Below are 23,345 nucleotides of genomic sequence, written 5' to 3'. Positions count from 1 at the left end.
GTAATGTTGAGGGGATCCTGCCTGCAAAATCACAAACTGATTTTTTTTACTGAATCTAGCAGATATTTTAAGAAGGATATATAATTTGATTAAAAGTCCTACTCTGGGTTTTCCAGAGCATGGCTTTCATTGTCACGTTGTTTAATCACAAGTCACTACTTTTATGATGCCAGAGATTCCTTTAACAAAACAGAAAAAAAACCCAAATACATAAAAAGGAATATACATAGTAATATTTAAATGAGGCATACTCATAGGTTACCTGGCTTTTTAAATCTTACTAACAGTTAATGTATTGTGTATTATGCATTATAATATAATGTACTATAAATGCTTCTTTCTGACATTTTTATTATTTACTTCCAATTTAAACAAAAATGCACTGCCTGACAAGAAAAGTACCAACCTAGATCTAACTAAACAAATGATCTCCCATTGGAGAATTATTGCTATGATTGATTGGTTTTAATTGGGCTATTGAACCCTAAATAATACGGTGCTTCTCATTAAACAATCACAATGGAAAACATACATCCTGTCGTTGTAGAAATGTCTTACTCCATTTAGAAAGATCATATCATTGGCTTGCATTAAGCAAAGGTTGAGGAGAAGCACTGGTGGCCGCCAGGATTTTTACCTATTTTTTTCCCATGTTTCACCCACTTTCTCCACTGCTAGCCTTCCTCTTGTCTGAATTCTGTCCAATTCTTCATCAGTCATACAGTTTGCTACCTATTGCTGCCATTTTGACTTTGTACACACTGTATTGTAAATAACTAAGACATTGATTCAAACCTTTCTACACATTACCCTCTTTGACTCTCAGAGGAGGCGGACGCATCTTTCCCCTCTCCCTCCCTTATCTTCCCGGCTGCTGCTTCTATCTTTTAGTCTAGTCTCTTCTAACTCTAACCCTCAAAGAGTTTCTCAGTCTTGTTCTCTAAAACCTAAAGAATTATGGATTTGATCAACTGTTCCCGTAACGGAATTGACACCTTGCTGGGCTTGGGAGAGCCAGATTGTCCTGCGGAGACGTTTGCTGCCAGATACTCGATGGTCGATTGCGTTGTGTGTCTGGCGACACTCTCGATGGAGGACAATGAACAACATCTACCAATTTGGAACCACGATAACAGAGTTCTGGCTGATTGGAGCTGGCTCGGATCTGGCTTATCAAAGAACAAGAAGTGGCTATAGCTGTTCAAAATCCCACAAGGCTGGCCGACATGATAGGCAGGGCTGTGAGTACTCAGACTGTGTTTTGAACGCAATATGGATAACATATTGGAGAAGAACAACGGGAATTGAGATAATTGGTGACCAGTCATCAATGTTCCCTCTAATTTTTCGTGTGTCTGAGCGAACACACAAACTCCCTGAGCAGTCTCTTGGACCACTGTGAGCAACAGCACTGTGGTCACGCCAGCATCAAGTTACATGGTTTATTAAAATAATCAAATTACAGTGTTTACATTTATGTTAGCTACTTTTAATTAACTGCTTTAGCCCACTTACAACGAAAATTTAAAAAGAATCTTGTTCATGACCTGGTATGTTAACACAGTAAAAATAACTTGAATTTTGAAAACACAACTTTCTTTTTTTTTCTTTTTTTCTTTTTTTTATATAAAGCTCTGACTTGTATTATGATCACGAGTTTGTGGTCTGGGAGAGAGTCCTGTAACTCTGTCTGCAAAATACAGTATATAATGACCAATGTTGGGCAATTAATTATATAGTTACTTTTTCAAAAAAGTAACTGAGTTATGCAAACAACAAAGTTTTTGCAGCTGTTTACCTAAAAATGCAGCCAAGGCTTTTTTTAAAATAAGCATTTCAAACTATTTACAAAACAATCAGCTGTTCTGCATCAAATTTGATGCCACACAAATTATTTGTGCCCCTCCAAAAAATAATTTCTGTCCACTATGAGATAAAGGAGAACAACAGCCTGATACCTGCAGGCCTGACAACAGGAGATGTATCACTCCTGTAACACCTGTAACGTTCAGCAGTCGCCTCATTGTTCTGACACACACAACAAAACTATTGACTACACTACACACTAACTACACAACAAAACACACTAACTACACATGATTTGCGCTAAACGTCGCAAATCTCTCACATCTCAAAACACCGCCGTCACTCCTAAAACTTCCCCCTTCCTAAACAACAAAATACCATGTTGCTTAGGGGTGCAACGATACACAAAATTCACAATTCGGTTTGGTTCGATACTTTGGTGTCACGGTTCGATATTTTTTCGATACAAAAAAAATGTTCATGCCTTTTTAATTTGTCATTTATTAAAATTATAAATATATATTTTAACTCAAAAGTACAGTTTTTAAATTGAATGTCGCTGAAATAACAAAGTAATAAAAAAAATATATCTGATCGAGGAATCACTCATCTTTGGAAAAGAGAGTTTATTACAGAGAAATGGCTCTTTCCAAAATAAAAGCTATACTATATGCTTCTTCTGGGCTATATTCTCAGCAGCATATTAAACATATCAGGTCCCCATAAGGAGAATCCTGTGCTAACAGCTGTCTAAATGACTCGGGTAAAGTTTGTAGCATGCGCGCTTGTTGTTTTTGTCTGCTTCCACTTGTCTTTGCACTAGGATGATGTCAGCATAAATGTGCAGTCATATTCGTTGTGTTCTCACTAGTGCTGTCAGCGTTAATCTCGTTGAAATGACGTTAACGCCACAACACGGCAAATCTCCGTTAACGAGCTACCGCGGATCGCCCCATGCGTGGGGCTGGACGGCCAACACGTTAACGAGCTAACTGCGCTAACACACTAGCTCCCACCCATGTAATTGAGCATTGCGTGGCACATCCAACATACTGTTTTACTTTTGTCCATGACGCGCTTACCTTCAGGGTCATACGTCACATGAAAACCAAAATAATTCCAAACACCAGATCTGAATGAGGGTGGGGGAGGTTCAATTTGCCATGTTGCAAGGAGAGCTTAACTTCTGTCTCGCTAGCTTGCCCTGCGCTCACTGAATCTGCGTTCGACTACTCCGCCTAGGCTGCACTGTCGAGCGCAGATTCACTGAGCGCTCAACACAGACAGCATCATCAGAAGGAAAGTTGATAAAATAAATTACAAATGTTGTATTGTTCGATACATATGCGTACCGAACCGAAAGCACTGTATCGAACGGTTCAATATCGATACGAATATCGTTGCACCCCTAATGTTGCCATATCATTTTTTGGATTGGTTGGCATGGTACATTTTTCCACCAATAGGAAAGGGTGGGGTTTTTTGGTTTTGTTTTTGCTCACAAGCTTTTGAGTGTTTTCCGTATAAAACGCTGTTTTTACCATTTCTTCCCGCACTAAATATAAACAACGATAGTATTCAGGAAGAAAACCAAACATTGCATATATTTTTATCATAACTCTGGTTTTACGTGGCCTATCAACACAATTTAAAAACTGGTATAAAGTCCACACTTTTTCCTTCAATTGTTCCGTCTGTCCTGCTCACATCTCCAATGGTTGTGCGCGTTGACATTAACGTGGCTTCACTCCTCATCAGCCGGTTTGCTGGCTAAAACACCAGTGTCAGCACATAAGGACGCTGTCATAGCCTGTCAACGACGTTGATTAGCTGCGTATATACGAATGTGAATCGCATTATTGGCTGGACTATGGGATAAGGTGGCATCGTTCTAATCCCATACTGGAGCAGCCAGTCACTTACTGACTAACACTGCAAAACAGAATTGTTAAAGTATTAATTTTAATTTCAATTCTGGTTAGATTTTTTTTCTGTGCGCAGAGACCATGCCAGCAGTGCGCACGCGCGCAGCTTAGAGGGAACATTGCCATGATGGACATTAGACCAACTGTAAAAATTGGATGAAGTTGTTCACACTAAACCCAAACATTCACTTCATGCGGCCCCCCTGGCGCCAGCTGAAGGCCTACCAAGGTTGAAGCTGACTGGAACAACAAATTCTTCCCATGATAACAGGATTGTTGTCAGAATTCTTTGTACCTCCTTCAAGGCCACCTGGATCCACTGGAGACTGTGATGCCTCAAAGGCATTTACGTCATTTATCTTTAATGTTTGCTTTAAAATAATTAATTTGTTTGTAGTTAAGTTAAAAAGAACAGTAAAAAGAGTTAAACATGTTAAGAAGCTTTAATTTTGAAGGTGAACTTGCTAATAACCTCACTTCCTGGTGGGTTCCCTGTATTGCTTCATTTCCTGTTTAATTCCTCATCCTGGTTGCTCTAAGAGGGAGAGTGACATGCGGTTTTGCTCTGAGGCTTATCCACAGCCATCCACTTGGGAACATCGTTCAGGCAACTCCGTAAGTGTATATATTTCATGATGAAGGTGTTAAAAAGGCATAAATAGCGGTATTTGTTAAAAATTATATTTTATTTGTGATTCATGGAGGTTGATATGTACATGTTAAAAAAGGCATTCCTTTTGATGATCATTACTGTTGCTCAAGCTAACACGAAGATGTAAAGTCATATTTTGAGTTATTTCGTGATACAATATTTATGTCTTTTCAACCACAGTTTTCACCGCTTGTCAAATGAAGATTCTGAGTAAAAAGTCACGTCTACTCGGACTCATGTATTCATTGAGAGAGGTTTAGCTTGGTGTTTAACCAGAGTTGCTACACTCTGCAACAGAACACTACAGAGACTGTTGACCTTTGCTTAACCGGGTGTGGTGACACTTTCTCTCAGATGAACATGGGATACACACACACACATGCACACGCATGAAACATGTACACTGATACTGATACGTCCTCACTATCACTCTCCCTCCCCCGAATCCAACGCCTCCTCCCATGCTTACCTCCCATCCGATGTGGACACCAGATCATTGCAGCAGTCCCAGATCAGCTGTACACACTGGAATACTCTCCCAACCTCTGACAAAGCGGATGGCACAACACAGAGGCCATTTACGTGAAAAGGGAAAGACTATGGAATCAGAACGATGCCACCTTGAAACGAAACCGAAAAAAAATATTGTAACTGAAATAAATGTACTGAAAAATCTTGCATTGAAACTGAAAAAAAATTAATTGAAACTGTAATTTTTTTGTTTTCGCTTACAATTTTTTTTTTTCAGTTTCAATGCAAGATTTTGCATGTATTTGCATATATTATAATGCTGACCAATGACTGGAGAAAACACTGACGACACGGCTGTGGTCACGGACAAACTTGCACGTGTCTGTTCGGGAATGGCAGATGCTGAGAGGTCCAGCGTTTACATTACCGACTATTTCAAAGTGACAGCCTGAGGTGTTCTTCAGTAAATTGGACTACCGGACAGGAGGACCTGAGGCCCCACCGCATTATTTTTGGTAAGTTAAATGTGTTTGTAAACTAATCCGTAATTTAGGTCCTTAGCTAGCTACCTAGCTCCATCATCTCATCTTTGCAGATGTCCATTTATAAAGTATCAACAACTCAAAGGTAAACATGATATTAGAAAATGTGTTAGTATATAAGGCCTTTAAAACAAATAAAAAATAAACAGCTCATATGTCAGCTGTCGGCAGAACTGTAGGACTGAACAACTTCAGATCCCGAGTGTGTGAGGACAGAGAAGGAACAGCTCTATTTCAGATTTGAAAGATAAACTTTATATTTCAGTTTGTGATGATTCTGTTCTGTTTGTGATTACAGGAGCCGTCCTCAGATTCAGACCTCAGCACCACCCAGTGACAGCAGACAGATCATCCTATATCTTCAATCTTTGTAGTAACTCCAAAATTAACTGAAGAAAACAGTACAAAGGTTAAAGTACCACATGTGCTGTCAGTGAAAGCTGCAGCTGTTTTATTGATAAATTTAAAGACAAAAAGTCAGAAGGATTAATCACCCCTGTAACTGTGTCACTATACATCAGCATTAACAGTACCTCAGTTTGGTGTTTCAGAAAACTGCTGATCTCAGACCTGCACAACTTCTGTTTTAAACTCTGAATGTACTCAGCTACATGAAGAGCACATGATGTTTTCTCTGACACAATTAAATAAAACCTGATTAAAGTCAAAGGTTGTTACTTGTATTTGAACTAAAAACTTGTGATCTGGAATTCTTTCACTGTTTTTAGGCAATAGTGTGTTATTTATCATAAAGTAATTCAGAGTCATTCATACCAGAGTAACCAGTGAGCACAAAATATATTTAACTTTCTACAGGACTTAAAGCTATTACTATAGCTTATAGCTATAGCTATTACTTAACTGCACTACTGTATAGTTCTGTGTAAATAATCATTCTGTACATACGATAATTTTTAATCCTACAACTGTTTATAACTTGCATAGTTCACATTTCTGTATAACTGTATATCTCAGATTTCTGTATAGTTTTTTATTACATATTTATATCCTGTTCATAGCCTGTACATAGCTTGTACTCACTACAGCCTGTACATACTTATAGTTATAGAATATTCTTAACATACTTCATACCGTGTACATTATAACATACCATAATAGACCTATTTCTGTAATATACTTACATATCTATATTATTGCTAATATATATTGTAATATATCTATATCATGGCTAAAGCACTTCTGGATGGATGCAAACTGGATTTCGTTGCCATGTGCATGTGCAATGACAATAAAGTTGAATTCTATTCTATTCTATTCTATTATGTAAAAGTCCAGACCCTCTGAGGATTATCTGAGTACTTCTAACATTACACAAAGCAAAGGTCTCCATCAGTGTTCATGAAATGCTGGGTTTATCCTTCTTGTGAGGGAGCTGCTGGTGAAGATCACGAGCCCTGCTTGATCCCGGCGATGAGTTTCAGTCTTCCTGGTGTTTGTGAAATGATGCCTCTCACTGTGGGTCAACAGAACATCTGGCACAGGACAGCTGTAATGAAAGAAATTGGAGAAGTTTTGAAAAAAAAATCTTGGAAATACCCTATATGTGAGAAGCAGATTTTGTATTTACTTTTCTTTTGCCAATCAAGATAACTGAAATTATAATTTTCACCATACAATTACTAACCTTGTCATCTCCTACACTGTCTGTTTTGGGCTCGTCCTTCCCAGCGCTCATGAGACTGCTTTGCTGCACTGTGGTATGAGGTGCTAACCTGTTGACAGTGTCGGGAAGGTTACTTTTAAAATGTATTCCACCAAAGATTATAGAAGTAATGTATTCTGAATACTTTACAACTACATGAATGTACTATTGCTGTGTGATTTATTACTATTACTGAAGGCTACTCACCATACCAATACCAACTAGATGTTAAAATCATAATATAAATGAGTAACAGTAGGTGGACATTTTGTTAAGCCAAGCATTTGTTTAACCATAACTATTAATGACTGAATTCATTTTTTCAAAAATAAAGATTTTAACAGTGTTAGGAAGGTTACTTTTAAAATGTATTCCACTACATATTACAGATTACATGCCCCAAAATGTATTTTGTAACGTATTCCGTTACGTTACTCAGTGAGAGTAACGTATTCTGAATACTTTAGATTACTTAATATATTATCATGCTTTTTACAACAACATGAATGTACTATTGCCAGGGATGGGTATCGTTTAGGTTTTATCCGATACCGGTGCCAAATCGGTACTTTTGAAACGGTGCCGGTGCTCAAACGGTGCTCAAACCGGTGCTTAAAGAATGGAGAACACAAAATTGGTCCAAAAACCTCTCATGTTCAGCTGTTTTTTTGTAAAAAGATAACAATGTTAGCCTTTTCTGCAGCTATGGGGCATATATGGTATCACTCTTGGCTGGAAGCAGTGCTTAAACAATGGAAAAAACACAAACTTTGTCCTAAACCTCTCATGTTTAGCTGTTTCCCTCTTTTTCTTTTGTCATTTTAGCCTTTTTGGCCAGAGTGAAGGGAGTATCTGCCATCAAACAAGAAGACAGCCGCATGTAGCTATGATGATGTTTGCTAGTTCACCTTACATGCATTAAAGTAATAACGTGGTTAGTCTACTCAACGTAAATTACACACGAACAACATTAAGCTACTCACGCAGAGAAGAACGGCTGCTGCTGCATCATCCTCATCATTTCTGCTACACTGGCAGGGCTAGGGGCCAGGACTCTCCTCTTCGTGTTTTTGGGGGGATGTTGCTAACTCCGGGTCTGATAACAGGCACCACACCCGCAGTAGATGCGTTCAGTGTGAGGTCTCGCAGCAAGCTATCAAATACGGCGCATTTCTCGGCTTTTAAAAAAAATCCCTCTATGCGTCGCCAGGTATTTCATCGGATTTGAGGTGTTACCTCCTTTGACAGTATCACAGTATCAGCTTAAAGCACTTGTTGCAAGCTGCTGAGTTTGCATCTTTTGCTGTGAAGTACAGCCAGACTTTTGACCGCTTCGCCTTGGGCATTTTTAATCTGTAGCTCTGCTCTAAAAGAACGTACGTACCTGGGCCCGCCTACTATCCTCGGAAACGTAAAATGATTGGCTAGAAGTGTATCACAGCTCAGGAAAAAAAAAGCACCGAAATAAAGCACCGAAATTCGGTCTGGTTACTACCGTTTATGTCAGAACACCAGTACCCATCCCTAACTATTGCTGTGTGATTTATTACTATTACTGAAGGCTACTTGTCATACCAGTGCCAACTAGATTTTTAAATCTTAATATAAAATGAGTAACAGTAGGGTGGACATTACGTAAGGCTGCACTTTTTGCAGCGATCTCGTATGGAAAACTATTCCACGCATATATAAAACAGGTCCACGGCTCCGAACCATAGTAAAGGGACCTCTGGCTAATACGTCGGGTTTGTGTCGTGCTCGTAGCTGAAAACTAGCTTTACTTTGTTGTCTGGGTCAACTTTGCTAGCGAGAGACAGAGAGAGGCGTTGAAAGGCTGCTCCAACGGAACTGACAAAATATGACGGAATTGTATTGACAGCTTCGTCATCTAAAACTTTTATTTGTTGCTTTAAATGATTCGACCAGAAAACCTGTAATTTGTGTTGTTCCAGTCAAATCATACAGTTTTAAGGATCAGATGGAAACATTAATCAGAATCAGAAAGGGTTTTATTGCCAAATGTTGAGCAGGTTTACAACATTAGGAAATTGCTGCGGTACTTAGTGCAAACATACTGTCATATAACGCTTAAATAGACATAAAAATAAGAATTAAAAGTGCTAAGTAGATAGATATATACATGAGTGCAGGTGGTGATCAGTGCAAACATGATCAGTGCAAACAGATGAATGAGCAAGGAATCAGAGTTTCATGAACTGCATCTCTGGTGTTCCTTTTTTATTTGCAACAAATATCCATATCTGATATCCTAGGTATGCTGTGCTTCAGTTTTTGAAATCTCATGTTTTAGGTAGAGATCGACCGATCCGATATTACGTATCGGTATCGGTCCGATACTGATGTAAATTACTGGATCGGATATTGGATAGAAATAAAAATGTAATCCGATCCATTAAATATCAAAAAAGCACCTCACAAAACTTGCAACACGGCGTAACTCGGCTTATAACCTTAGCAAGTCGAAGCAGTATGCTCACATGATAGAGCGGCTGGGTGTATTTGGAGCCTCGCTACCAAACCAGCATTTCATCTCTGAGAAAGTTATCCCAGAGAGAAGTAAAGCAAGTGTGTAAGTTCATCTCTGAATGTTTGTAAAGCATTCCCGCGTTAAGCTTAACAACCAATACCTGGAGCGACTGCCTCTTCTTGCTGCTACTTCAATCATGAAACTCCTTAATGATCAGCTGATTGGCTTTTCTGTCGTGACTCTCTTGTTTGTTTATCGCCTACTTCGTGCCAGAAAGAGGAAACCAGCGGCTGAACAACTGCAGCACGTTTAACCTTGATAAGCTGTTGTTAGAATTTATTTAATATTACTTTCTACACCAGGATCTTTTTTTACGTAGCTAACGGCTGGTAACTGTGCAGGGGCGGATCTAGCAAAGTTTAGCCAGGGGGGCCGATAGGGCATTAACAGGGAAAAGGGGGCACAAAGACATACTTTTCTTTCTTATTCTCATTTAAAATGTCTAGCTTTTAATAAATAATTATCTGAATCTTACACCCAAAGTTTTAATCTTATGTAAAATGTATAGAAGTCAATTACTGTATATAGTAACTAATAAGTCTAATATACCCTAGTAAGCTATAGTGCTTTTTCCTTTGGGAAGGTACCAACTGTGCAGTCTGCAATTCTGTTGAAGGAAGATGTTGAATCTATTTAATTATTCTTGAAAAATAATTTAATTCTGTGCATTTTTTTTTCACACTGCATCAAATTAAAGTTGATTATGTCGATTAAGCATCATGAGGTGTAGGTATTTATTTTTTTTGCTGGGAGTTTGCAACCCTATTAGTTAGGTTGCTTAATATTTCTGCTAAGTACTCTTTAAAATACAAGAATAGGAAGGATGGAGTAGGTTTAAGTTTATTAGATTGATCAGTATTGCTGAACTATGAAATATTTTGGGTGCAGTGTATTTTTTTACATACAGGTATAACAGAATAGCTTTAGTGTTGTTGTTTATTTAAACTTGAGTATGAACTTATACAAAATGCAGCAAGATATTAAAAAAACAGTTTTATTGATTAAAAACACACTATATCGGATTCATATCGGTATCGGCAGATATCCAAATTTATGATATCGGTATCGGACATAAAAAAGTGGTATCGTGCCATCTCTAGTTTTAGGTACTGAACTCAAATCTGTGGAGTTCAGTATGTAACTTTCCCACTTGGAGGCTCAGAAATTGAAATGTTGTCATGCTTTACCATAATAACCCAGCCTGTCTGATGTTCTTAAGGGAGAAAACTCAGATCATGAAGAAGGCCGGCATGAAGCGAGTTCTGCTGTTGGGTTCAGGATATGTGTCTGGACCTGTTGTGGAGTATCTGACCCGTGATCAGGGCACCCAGGTTACTGTGGGTGAGTTTGCCTGTTAAACTTTATTAAGACTGAAATGTTCTGGGCTTTTGTGGGATTAAAATTCATGTCAGTCTTTATTGTCAAGTTTATCATTTTCAGATAAATAATGAAACCAACGGTCAATGTTTAATATTTTTATAAAGGGTTAGTTTGGTCTCTTTGAAAGTATTATGAGGAGTGAGTGATTTGTATACCCCATCTAATGGACACATCACAACCTTGAACAGTGTTAGTCAGTGTTTACTCAACTCTGCCAAAAGGTAACTGTAAGCAGTGCAGGTTACTGACTGACCATGTTTTCCCTCTTAACATAGATGTATGTACTTCTACTGAGATTAAATTGTTTTGGGGCTTTGGAGATCAACAGAGTGAAAACATTGCATCAGTATACTGGTGTCAACCTTAATGCTGGTTAGCCTGTTAGATTTCTGTTACCATGTTGGACCCCAAGAAGACTTACTTCTGCAGTTTGGCTGAGAGTCAGAGGACTTTCATTGCTATTTTAAATATTTTCATCTTTAAGAAGCTTAACTGTGACTTATTCCTTTAGCCTGAGGAAGTTCACTTAGATACAGTTTATCATAAATCATATTGTTTCATCTCTAGTAAAAGTCATAAAACACTTCTAACACTACCCTTAAAGTGTAAATCTTACCATTGGGGTTCTTGTCCAACTTAGGACTTTAGGTATCTTGGTGTTATTATTATAATAATGAGTGCCATTGACTATATCTAGAAGATGGATATATTCTGGGTAGCTTGGGTAGCACAGTGCATCACGTTAACTGAGCTAACATATAAATGAAACCCTGAGCCACAATATTCATTGATAATTGCATTAAATTGGCCTAGATTACAAAGACACCACAAACTTCCAGCTGAGTCCAGCTGAGTGGCTTACATTAACAGTTATAAGCACAGTAAAGAGTACATTACTTAAAGTCTTAAAAAAAACTGAAACTGAGAAAGTTGACAAAGACCAGAAAATTATGTGTAACAGTGGTTATTGTTTCTTTGTTTGCGTTTAGCATCGATGCTATTGAGCCAGGCAGAGGAGCTGGCAGCCAAATACCCCAACACCATCCCTGTCATGCTGGATGTCAGCAGCCAAGAGGGACACCTAGACTCTCTGGTCAGAGATCATGACTTGGTCATCAGGTATAGCAGCAGGACAGATATAACATTGGTGGCAATTATTAAGTAATGTGTAAAGTTGTAATGATTTCATTTATTCCAGATGAATACCACAATATGTATTACCACAAAACAAATTCTTTTTTATTTTTTTATCATTTCATCTCCAAAGTAATTTAATGGAGCCCAGTTATTTTTGGACTGTTTTACAATTTAACATTACATTATTAGATTAAAATATCAGTCCGCTTATACTTAAGTCAACCCCTTCATCTTCTCCTCAGCTTGCTGCCTTACTCGTTCCATCCGCTTATCGCCAAACACTGTATAAAGAGGAAGGTGAACATGGTGACAGCCAGCTACCTTAGTCCTGCCATGAAGGCGTTGCAGAGCAGGTAATGATCAAGTCCACAGAAGTCTGTTAGGAATTCAGGATTACTTTCAATAAATGTTTCTCTATTATTTTCCTATGTGTGCACATCATCCTCAGCAGTATTAATAAATTATTGTAAAACATATGCATAGGATTTGGGATGCACAAATGTATAGGCAAATGTTAGTCTTGTTTCTTATTGTGTCACATAATTATTGCACTGGCTAAACGTTTGAAGGTTATGGGATAAAAAGCTGTGACTTTAAAGTTTAAACTTTGACTTTTATAATGACATTTTCTTATTTTTCTTTTGATAAGAAAGTGAAATGCATAGCAAAAATAGAATAAAATAAAACAGAAAAGATCCCCCCTAATATTATTAAGAAATATAGTCATGAAAAGTGAAAATGCATATTTACATGTTGAATGCATTTGTGTGTATTAGTGCAGAAGAAGCAGGGATCACGATCGTGAATGAGATGGGACTGGACCCAGGCATCGACCACATGTTGGCCATGGAGTGTATCAACAAAGCCAAAGCTGAAAGCTGCACTGTGAGTGAACATTGCAACACTGAGATAGAAAATCTGGCACCTGTATGTGTGCCATATAAACAGTGTTCAAACACACATGGACAGTCACACTATGGCTCAACATGGAAAGTTTTATGTTCAACACATGCTGAGTTTCACACAGGTTCCAGTTCAAGCAGACAGACACAGGCTAATGTGGAGTTTTTGAACTGGAATTTGTTTTGTTTTTTTCTTAGAAACTAGTAATGTAAACAAACAAATTGAACCCAATATTGTTCTGACAGACTGAACACTTTAAAACTAGACACAACTCAAGATTAATGATTCATGCCAGCTTCTGTCATATCAAGTGGTTAACCTGATCAGACTTTGACAGATACATAAATACAATTGTCACTAACTTTATTAAGAACAGCTGTAGACCTGCTTATTCATGCAATCATTCAGTCAGTCAGCATACAGTGGAAGCTGAATCCAATGGTTATTCTGTAAGCACTGATTTGCCAGGTTTGTTTCCACGCATGATTTTCTTTAAGCATAAACTAACCAATTATGGATCACACAGCTGCTGAATTCAGAGACCATAGGAAAAAAATATTCTCTAATTGAAAATTGTCTACCTACTATTACTCCTTTAAAGTGGACCTATTATACTCATTTTCAGTTTCATGTTTGTATTTGTGAACTATATTACAGTGACTTTGCCTCATTCAGGTTTTGAGACTAATCTTATTTAACTTAGACTAGACAAGTGCAGCCCCTAAGTTTAACCACAGACTGAAATAGCAGTTTTAACTCATCTCCGTAATGCCATACTCCGTTTAAACTTCTCTTTTGATCAGTGATGGGAATAACAGCGTTACAAGTAATGGTGTTACTTTTTTCAGTAAGGAGTAATCTAACTAATTACTGTTCCTATCGTTACAACGCCATTACAGTTAATAACAAGAAAATGCGGTCCGTTACTATTTTTCAACAAACAGACGGTTGAAGCTGTGTTCAGTTTACCGCATCTCATATCAGTTGCACAGAAGTAGCTGTAAGTAATCTGGGCGCTACATCTTTAAGCAATTGTGTTGATAGGCCACGTAAAACCAGAGTCATGATAAACAATATATATGCGTGTTTTTTGGAGTGTGTAGTTAATGTGTTGTCTTGTGTAGTTAGTGTGTAGTGTTGTGGATAGTTTTGTGTTGTGTGTCAGAACAATGAACCTGCTGTCTCCAGGTACAAAAAGGAGTGATACACCTGCTGCTGTCAGACCTGCAGGTGTCAGGCTGTGATGTTCTCCTTTATAGTGGACAGAAATATTTGGAGTGGCACAAATAATTTGTGTGGCATATTATTGAATGCAGAAGAGCTGATTGTTATGTAAATAAATTCAGACACGTGAGGTTGTGCTGAAAAGGATGAGACCAAACAAGGCAAAGTAAATAGTTTTTAAAGGTGTAATATAGAGGAAACATCAAAAGTAGTTTAAAATGGCCAATTATACCCTTGGACCCCAGAGGCTTAAACTTTTTTTTAAAGTAACGCAGTAGTTACTTTTCAAATAATTAATTACTTTTAGAATCTTGTAACTCAGTTACTTTTTTGAAGAAGTAACTAGTAACTATGATTAATTACTTTTTCAAAGTAACTTGCCCAACACTGCTTTTGATTGGCAACTCCTATTACAAAAACGCACTGAAGAGCAGGTAGGTTGGGTTTCTTCACTTACAGATAGCCATTTGCTTGAGATAGCTCTGTAAGAATATCCTCTCTCTTTAACATCACAAAGACCAAAAATGCAAAAAAACTAGAAGCTGAATATTTGGATCAGATTAAAGCCTGAACTATTAGATCACAGGGATTACTTGGTACACTGATCAGGCATAACATTATTTATTCTTCACTCGCTGTGTTTATTCACCACTTTGCCTTTAATCACTACTTATTATTAATCTCTTGCTCCTTTCCACAGGGTGTCTTTTGTCCCTTAAATCCCAACTGGTCATGGCAGATGGCTAGACCCTCCTTGAGCCTAGTTCTGCTGGAGGTTTCTTCCAGTTAATATAAAGTTTTTTCTTCCTACTGCTGCCAAGTACTTGCTAATAGGGTTTCATCTGATTGTTGGGGTTCTCTCTGCATAATTGTAGCTTCTTTACAATATAAAGCACCTTAAGGCAACTGTTATGATATATAAATAATATAATGTATTAAAAAATATGAATAAATAGGACTTGTTTGTCCAGCATATGCCACAGATTATTAAGCTTGATTAGGTTGAGAGTTAGGGTTAGGGTTAGGGTCAAACTCGTTCTTGTCCTCCTTAAACCAATCCTGCTCCAAAAAGGCTACAGCTATTAAGGAATATTGTTTTGGTTAGAGGGTGTACATGATCTGCAACTATGCTTAGGTAGGTGGTACGTTTCAAAGTAACATCCTCATGGATGGCAAGACCCATGGTTTCCCAGCAGAACATTGCCCAAAACATCTCACTGCTCCCATGTCTTGTCTTCTTCCCATATGCATCTTAGTGCCAGGTGTTGCCAAGGTAAACAATGTACCCGGCCAGCCACGTAATGTAAAAGAAAATGCAATTCATCAGACAAGGCCACTGTCTTTCATTATTCAGTTTCACTATTGTCCAGTTCTGATGCTCGGGTGCCCATTGTTGGAAACCATGCATCTCCATATGCAACAAACTGTGATGTACTTTGTATTCTGACACCTTTCTAATCAGCAGTACGTTTTTCAGCAATTTGAGCTACAGTAGCTCGTCTGTTGAATCAAACCAAACGGGCCAGCCTTCTCTCCTGATGTGTATCAGTGATCCTTGGCTGCCAGTGACCTGGTTGCCGGTTAACAACTATTCCTTGCTTGGACAATTTTGTTAGACATTTCTGTAAAAAATTACATTTGTTGGTATCATTATAAATACACTTTAGTGCATCCAGATAGTATTTACAGTGCTTTACGTATTTGATATTTTGTCATGTTACAGCCTTATTCAAAAAAATATTAAATTCACATTTTCCAACAGACATGAAGCTTAGTATTCAGACCAAAGAGTTAAATCTTTGTTTCATTAGGCCAGAACATTTTGCCTCTAATGGTCAGAGTCCTTCAGGTGCCTTTTGGCAAACTCAAGATGAGCCCTTGTGCATTTTACTGAGTAGTGGCTTCCGTTTGGTCACTAACATATACCAGCTACTAGATATTTTAAGTACTTTCTGCATATCAACAGTAGCTTTAGCTGCATTTTTGTGTAGCTGTCTGATCATTCTTTATGCATTGAATACATTTTAGGTGGAGTCCTACAGCTCATTCTGTGGTGGTCTTCCTGCTCCTGAGTGCTCAGACAATCCTCTTCGTTACAAGTTCAGCTGGAGCCCATATGGTGTCCTCCTCAACACTATCAGTCCCGCTATTTTTCTCAAAGACAACCAGGTATGGATGTCTCAAAAGACCATAAATTGTTAATATGTTTTTTTTTATTATTATTTACTTTCAGTAAAGATAAGATTTTTTTGTCTTTCTTTGAGGTGATAAATGTCCCACCTGGTGGCTCTCTGATGGATTCCACCACTCCAATGGATTTCTTTCCAGGTTTCAACCTTGAGGGATTTCCGAATCGTGACAGCACGAAATACGCTGAGCCATACGGCATCCAGACAGCACACACGCTCATCAGAGGAACTCTGCGTTTTAAGGTACAACACACATAGACAAACTGCACATACAAATACAACTGCTATACAGAATTTATTATGCTTAAGAAATAATTAAATTCAATATTAGATTGTAATTATAATCTGTAATAATCTAATATTGAAATTATAATTATCTTTGATTATAAAAGGCATAAATAGTCTCTGAAATGCATGAGTTTTGGACTCCCCATTTTGACACCTCAGTGTTAGCATTTTGGCACCTACCATGTTAGTTTTTGAAGACAGGAGTGACCATATTAAGACACGAGGATGGAGTTATCAGTTAACACTAACCAAACAAAGCCACATCAGTAATAAGTGCCCAGAACATTAAATCTCACTACAGATTTGGCAGTGGTACAAAATGAGCTTTAAACTTAACTTGTACTACAGAAGTACAAGTCCTACATTAATCATCAGCGTGGCCAATCAGTGCACAGCAATGGTATCACTGTGATCTTGAGGTGCGCAAAATAGACATTTTTCTGTGTCCACGTAACTTTGCAAATATCCAGCACTTCCGTGTAACATAATCCCCTGATTAAACCTGAAACCCAATTTATTTTAACATATTTTGGTCACCTCCGTTCTTGTCCTGTTACTCAGGGTTTCTCGAAGGCCATGAGTGGTTTCATTAAACTGGGTCTAATCAACAGCGATCCCAGTCCCATCCTGCAGCACACGTCATCACCAGTTTCATGGGTAAGAACCTCTTTTAGTGTTCAAAAGCATCCAAAGATGTGGGCGGAAAATAGTCAGTTAACAGTGCACCCTGCTTCTTTCTGTCATTCAGTTTAATGTAACAAGCTGCTTTGAAGCTCTTGACTGTGACAGTAGAGCCTATTACAGTTGCTGTTTATTAGCATCAAGGCTGCAGTGAGCTGGGGCACTCTGGCATTGATGAGAGTATACAGCAGACAATATTTGTCATCTGCTATCTGTTCGACAAGAAAAAGCAGCCTTAGTGCTCCGTGTTTGGGTTGTGTTTATCAGAAATCAAAAGCTGGTTGATGATGATTGATGTAACAAGGGTTTTCTCTGAAAACACTCAGAACTTTTTATCTGAAAAGACAATTCAAAGAGAACCAAATAAATAGCAGCCCACCTACAAAATGTAGCCCTGAAGTCTCATGATTCATTAATGTGATGCAGTGACTTGTTTCTCTTCTTTCTACAGAAAGAACTCCTCTGTCAGCAGATGGATTTATCTTCTTCTGTTTCCCAAAATGTCTTTGAACAAGCTGTATATGAACACACAGGGCAGGATGACTTCAGGATGGACACTCTGAGATGGTGAGAAGCCATCCTGAAGTTAAAAAAAGAGCTTCTTTTAGTCAACTAAAGCTAAGCTGTCTCTCTCCTATTGTGTTTTCAAGATTTTAACAAATTTCCTTTTGGTACCATCTCTCTCATAGTGTCCATGGGTCCTTTAAAAAAAGTCTTCAGATATCTCAGAAACTAAATCACTTTTCACTTTCAAGCCTTTCTGATTAATAGAAATGGGGGAAAGGGAACAGTAGAATAAAAATGTGAGGGACGTCAAGACTCTTGAACCTGAGAATGGCTGCCATGTATGTTAATATTTTTTTCAAACCAGGATTAGGCTCTATATACTACTGAGTCCAGTGGCCTTATAATCTAATTAAAAAGTCTAATGACAACAAGGATCTGTCCTGTGTTTGCAAAAACAGGCCTGTCCAGTAGGACACAATAAGAAAACTGCACTTGGGCCTGGCCTCTGTGCACAACATTTCGCTGATTAATTTATGGGTCAGTCAGTCATTTGGGGTTAAAATGAATAGTTTTGTAAATTTTGTTCATTTTGAGCCTCGTATCTAGTGTATGCACACTGGCAAATAACTAGCAGTTTCACAGGCAGATCTATCGCTCACTCATTACATACGGTTTCAAAACACGAAGATGAGGGAGGCTTTAAAACAGTACTTCATAAACCAGTGAGTGATGTCACAGCGCCTTTTATTGTTTATACCAGCGGTCCCCAACCTTTTTTTACGCCACAGTTTAATGCCAGACAATATTTTCATGGACCGGCCACTAAGGTGTCACGATAAATACAACAAAATAAAATGAAGCGACGAACTGTGGTACTTTGTAAATATAATAACTAGTTGTGTAACTTTATTAGCAGCGTCCTACTGAAATGCGCCAACAACACTGAGAGTCACATCCTCCTCTCTGCCCCTTAATGCTCTCTAGTTGCTATGGTAATGCGTAAATATTTATTTCAAAATAAGACCTATAACTACAACACGGGAAAAGACCCAGGGAAACCGAGTTAACAATAAAAATCCTGACAGCCATAAATTTCACACCCGAGCCTAAATTCTCACAGTACCAAACAGGCCACGGACCGGCCTGGGGGTTGGGGACCACTGGTTTATACCATCTATGGTTTACACTGAAGCTAAATGCAATGTTAAAACTCCCCTTATTCAATATATTTGGCCAGTCTGAAACCATGTGAAGGTAAAAGCTTGTATCATATTGTCAGTGTGTGAGAATTGGCACCTTTCAGAAGAGTCTCGTCCTTATCAAGTCAGAAAGTGATTATCAAAAGTATAAAGATGAAATGAAGCCTGAAATAATTTGAATTGTTTTGTCATTTGGTGGAATCCTGTACTACTTTAGCAGACATCCAAATATCTGGTATATTCTTTTGTGATTGATACTGCTCTTCTGAGTTTGCGTTGTCCCTATACACAGCACCCCAAGAGCAAGGCTATGCATCTTCTACACACTTATTACTGCCTGCCTAACAAGTACACCTGAAGTGGTGTAGTATGCACAATCATCAGTTTAAATTAGCTTTTCCAAGGGTCTCTTCAGACCAAGGCTTCATGCTGTCATTGTTCTCACAGTTCTGGCAGTGAATGCAAGAGGGTCACACTGGCATTGAAATGTAAATTCCTCTGATGGTAAAGTGAACTGTTGGAAACATTCCATCTGTGTTGTTAAAGGGTAAAAAGCAAGCCGCTTGCAGCTCACATTGAAAGACTTGTTGTTCATTTATTCAATTCACCAGCAACCCAGCCACAAAAAGCAAATGCTCATCTCTTTAGATGTAGCCAAGGACACGTGGGCTGCCGCTGCAGTGTGTAGGGTTATTAGGGCAGAGTAATTATCTTTCGAGCCCTAAGTATTGTTTTGTAACGGTTATGTTATTTTAATAACCATTTTTTTATTTCTGCAGCTTAGGGATGCTTGGCGATGAGCTAGTGCCCCATGCAGAGAGCATTTTGGCTGCCCTTGCAAAACATTTGGAAACTAAACTTTCATTCGGTGAGCTCATTAATACCATATTAGAAGAACAGGAGTATTAAATGTGACACCAAGTGTAAAAAAAACTATTGCCTCTTGTCATCAGATAAGGGAGAAAGAGACATGATCATTCTGAGAAACGATGTGGGGGTTCGCTATCCAACTGGAGAACTAGAGACCAAACACATCAGCCTGGTGGTGTATGGCGACCCCACCGGCTTCTCAGCCATGGCCAAGACTGTTGGATACCCAGCAGCCATTGCTGCTCGGATGGTTCTTAACGGTTAGTGATTTCACTTTTCAAAAATGTTCATTTTCGTTGGTCTTTCACTTTACAGAGAGCATTCAAACTATGTTCAAACTAAATTTAGTCACCAACCTCATTCACTGAATATTAGATAAATACTTGAGAATATAATGTTACCGGCTCTCTATACTTACTTTGTAGGTGAAATCAATACAAAGGGTCTGGTGGTTCCAATGGTGAAAGAGATCTACGAACCAGTGCTGGCCCGGCTGAAAGAGGAAGGACTACACTTCATTTCCAAAAGCACCCTGCAGGAGTAGAGCTACAACATCAAGAAGAGCAAATGACTGTAAATTCTAATCTTGTCTACATTTCATGTCATTAATCGACCTTTAAACTCTTCAGACAGATTCTGGCTCACCTACCTGCTTTCATTCTGAGTTTATAATAATACTCTAACATGCCTACCCAGGAAGGTTGTTTGCTCCCTGATTTTTTGAATTCACAATAAAAAGTTATCTGAAGCATTGTAGATTGTTTTGTTTACCTTGTTGTACCTTCTTGTGTGGGCAATCTTATTTCCATTGCCAAATAATGCTCCCAGTACCATCTGATAAATCCAGCAATTTCTTTTATGTATGTGCATGTGTGTGGTTGTTACCTTGACAACTGTTCTTTCATTCCATTTCAGGCTTGGTGGAGGTGTTAAATTCAGTGCCAAGTGCCTTTATCCTGCATTCTTTCTAATGGCTGCCAGAGGGCAACTCCTCTTTTTGTGTGTGATTCTATTGAAGTCTAGAATTACCCTCCTGTGACCTCAGCGAACACTTTACTGACTGATAACAGTCGATAGTTATTGAAAGCAACATGAAGCAGATTTTGTCCCCTATTAGAGTCACAAGACTAGTGAGAACTTTATGTAGTGGTTAACACATTTAACTTACACAAGAAAGATCTCTGCTTGAAACTGGTAGTACACACAAATCCAGCTTCAAGGAGTCACAAGCTCGTGCTAACTGAAGTCACTACAGGACTTCATGTGATGCAGTTAAGTGACCAATTAAATAAAGATAGCGGAGGGCATTACACAGCAGTTGTTTTGTTTGCTCTCAATTTTGACAGCCTTATTAAAGATTAATGTCAGTTTTGTACATGCGCCAGATAGCTTTTCTTCAAATTCTTTAATTCTCACTCGCTTTTGCAACTTTGTACTTTTGTGTTACTCGCAGCAACAACTCCACCTCATTGTTAGTCCAATTAAAAAACTCGGTGCTTTTCTTTGACATTTTGGCACGATGTTTCAAAGAGCTGGAAAGTAAATAAATGGCTGACAGAAATGAGGCAGGCCGAATCGTCTTGCGTTTCACGCATGCACAGTACTGGAACGTGAGCGTTTTAGGCGTTTCAATGTGGACGCACAACTCTGTGAAAACGACTGAAAACGGTAGTGTGGACGTGGAGCGTTTTCAGACGACTGTGACTATGGAGGCCAGGCCATCAGGCGCAGCACTCCATCACTCGCCTTCTTGGTCAAACAGCCCTTACACAGCCTGGAGGTGTGTTTGGGGTCACTTTGCTATTGGAAAATTGGCGGCAGCATCTCTGCTGGGGACAGGAAGAGACTGAACAGGGTGATCCGAAGGGCCAGCTCTGTTCTAGGATGCCCTCTGGACCCAGTGGAGGTGGTGAGTGACAGGAGAACGGCGGCTAAGCTGTCATCCCTGTTGGACAACATCTCCCACCCCATGCAGCAGACTGTGACAGCACTGAGCAGCTCCTTCAGTGGGAGACTGCGGCACCCACGGTGTGGGACGGAGAGATTTCGCAGGTCTTTCCTCCCCACTGCTGTCAGACTCCATAATAAAGACTTTAACTGATCAAGCACACACATCCATACATATGCAATAATACTAAGTGCAATAATCCTTTCTATCATCGTTGTATTTTTACTCAGTTGTATATAGTATTTGTATTTGTATTCTATTTTTATCTTATTGTATATTTATTTTATTTTATTCTACTGTATATAGTATTTTATTCTATTCTGTACAGTTGTGTACTGTATTTATTCTTATTGTATTCTAATTTTTGCCTCACAACTTTTGCACTGTCCACTTCCTGCTGTGACAAAACAAATTTCCCACGTGTGGGACTAATAAAGGTTATCTTATCTTAAATAAATGATCGTCCAACTAAACACAAACTGGATGGCATGTTGCTGTAGGATGCTGTGGTAGCCATGCTGGTTCAGTGTGCCTTCACTTTTGAATAAATCCCCACCAGTGTCACCAGCAAAGCACCCCCACACCAAAACACCTCCTCCATGCTTCACTGTTTGAATCATGCATGTAGAGCATATCCACTCACCTTTTCTGTGTTGCACAAAGACACCGCTGGTGGAACCAAAGAGCTCAAATTTGGACTCATCAGACCAAAGCACAGATTTCCACTGGTCTAATGTCCATGCCTTGTGTTTGTTGGCGCCAACAAATCTCTTCTGCTTGTTGCTTTTCCTTGGTAGAGGTTTCATTTGACCATAAATGCCTGAATCGTATAATCGTCTCCTTTGAACAGTTGATGTAGAGATGTGTCTGCTGTGTGGCATTTATCTGGGCCAAGCTCCCAGGCCTCTGGTAGAGGACCCGAGCTTGAAGGATAAACCGCCCGCAGGGGCGTGCTGGGTGTTTATTTATGTATGTATATATATATATATACACACACACATATATAAAGAGAGAGAGGGGGAGAGAGATACATACTATAAGATCAGTTTTAATGGTCTACCATGTTCCCTAAGGTGCACGGAGCCACAATATGCAATGTTTACGATTTAGAGTCGCTCGTCCTCTGTAGTGCGAGCTAGAAGTACCACATGGTATTTTTAGGTGGTATTTTTAAGGTGGTTCAGTTTCATGTGTTCATGTTAAATCTGTTAGTAACAAGAATATGACACTGAATAATAACAAATGGTTTTTATTTGTCTTTTTGATTGACCTTCACAATAATCAAAGATTTGATTAGTAAAAAACAATCAGATGGTTCTGATATTTTGCTTTATAAAATAATGATTGCATGAATAAAATTATTATGTGAAGTATTTCTTATTCATTTTTTATAGATTCGGATTGTCACAATT

General features: G+C 38.6%; 1 protein-coding gene and 1 long non-coding RNA gene across 3 annotated transcripts in view; both read left to right on the top strand.

Moving 5' to 3' along the window:
• Nucleotides 1-20,741, top strand: part of aass (aminoadipate-semialdehyde synthase) — a 100,053-nt gene extending 79,312 nt beyond the window's left edge. Inside the window, exons 14-24 of the mRNA XM_085413173.1 lie at nt 10,827-10,948; nt 11,977-12,106; nt 12,367-12,477; nt 12,901-13,009; nt 16,280-16,420; nt 16,516-16,683; nt 17,290-17,385; nt 17,861-17,976; nt 19,895-19,983; nt 20,069-20,245; nt 20,411-20,741. Coding sequence (XP_085269299.1) covers nt 10,827-10,948; nt 11,977-12,106; nt 12,367-12,477; nt 12,901-13,009; nt 16,280-16,420; nt 16,516-16,683; nt 17,290-17,385; nt 17,861-17,976; nt 19,895-19,983; nt 20,069-20,245; nt 20,411-20,529 — 1,378 coding nt within the window. The 3' untranslated portion in view covers nt 20,530-20,741. The remainder of the gene's footprint in view (nt 1-10,826; nt 10,949-11,976; nt 12,107-12,366; nt 12,478-12,900; nt 13,010-16,279; nt 16,421-16,515; nt 16,684-17,289; nt 17,386-17,860; nt 17,977-19,894; nt 19,984-20,068; nt 20,246-20,410) is intronic.
• LOC146665473 (uncharacterized) lies at nt 1,248-10,505 on the top strand. Of its 2 annotated transcripts, XR_014912615.1 has the most exons (3): nt 1,248-4,346; nt 4,564-5,369; nt 5,695-10,505. It is a non-coding gene; the product is annotated as an uncharacterized LOC146665473 (long non-coding RNA). The 2 variants fall into 2 exon arrangements; XR_014912614.1 differs by having other exon boundaries at nt 4,564-10,505.
• Nucleotides 20,742-23,345: the final 2,604 nt, after the last annotated feature.

Source organism: Rhamphochromis longiceps, linkage group LG7 (assembly GCF_057381845.1).
Source record: "Rhamphochromis longiceps isolate RC_006_pf linkage group LG7, R_longiceps_female_GT1.1, whole genome shotgun sequence".
NCBI lineage: Eukaryota > Metazoa > Chordata > Actinopteri > Cichliformes > Cichlidae > Rhamphochromis > Rhamphochromis longiceps.
This window is presented reverse-complemented; position numbering and strand designations above follow the sequence as displayed.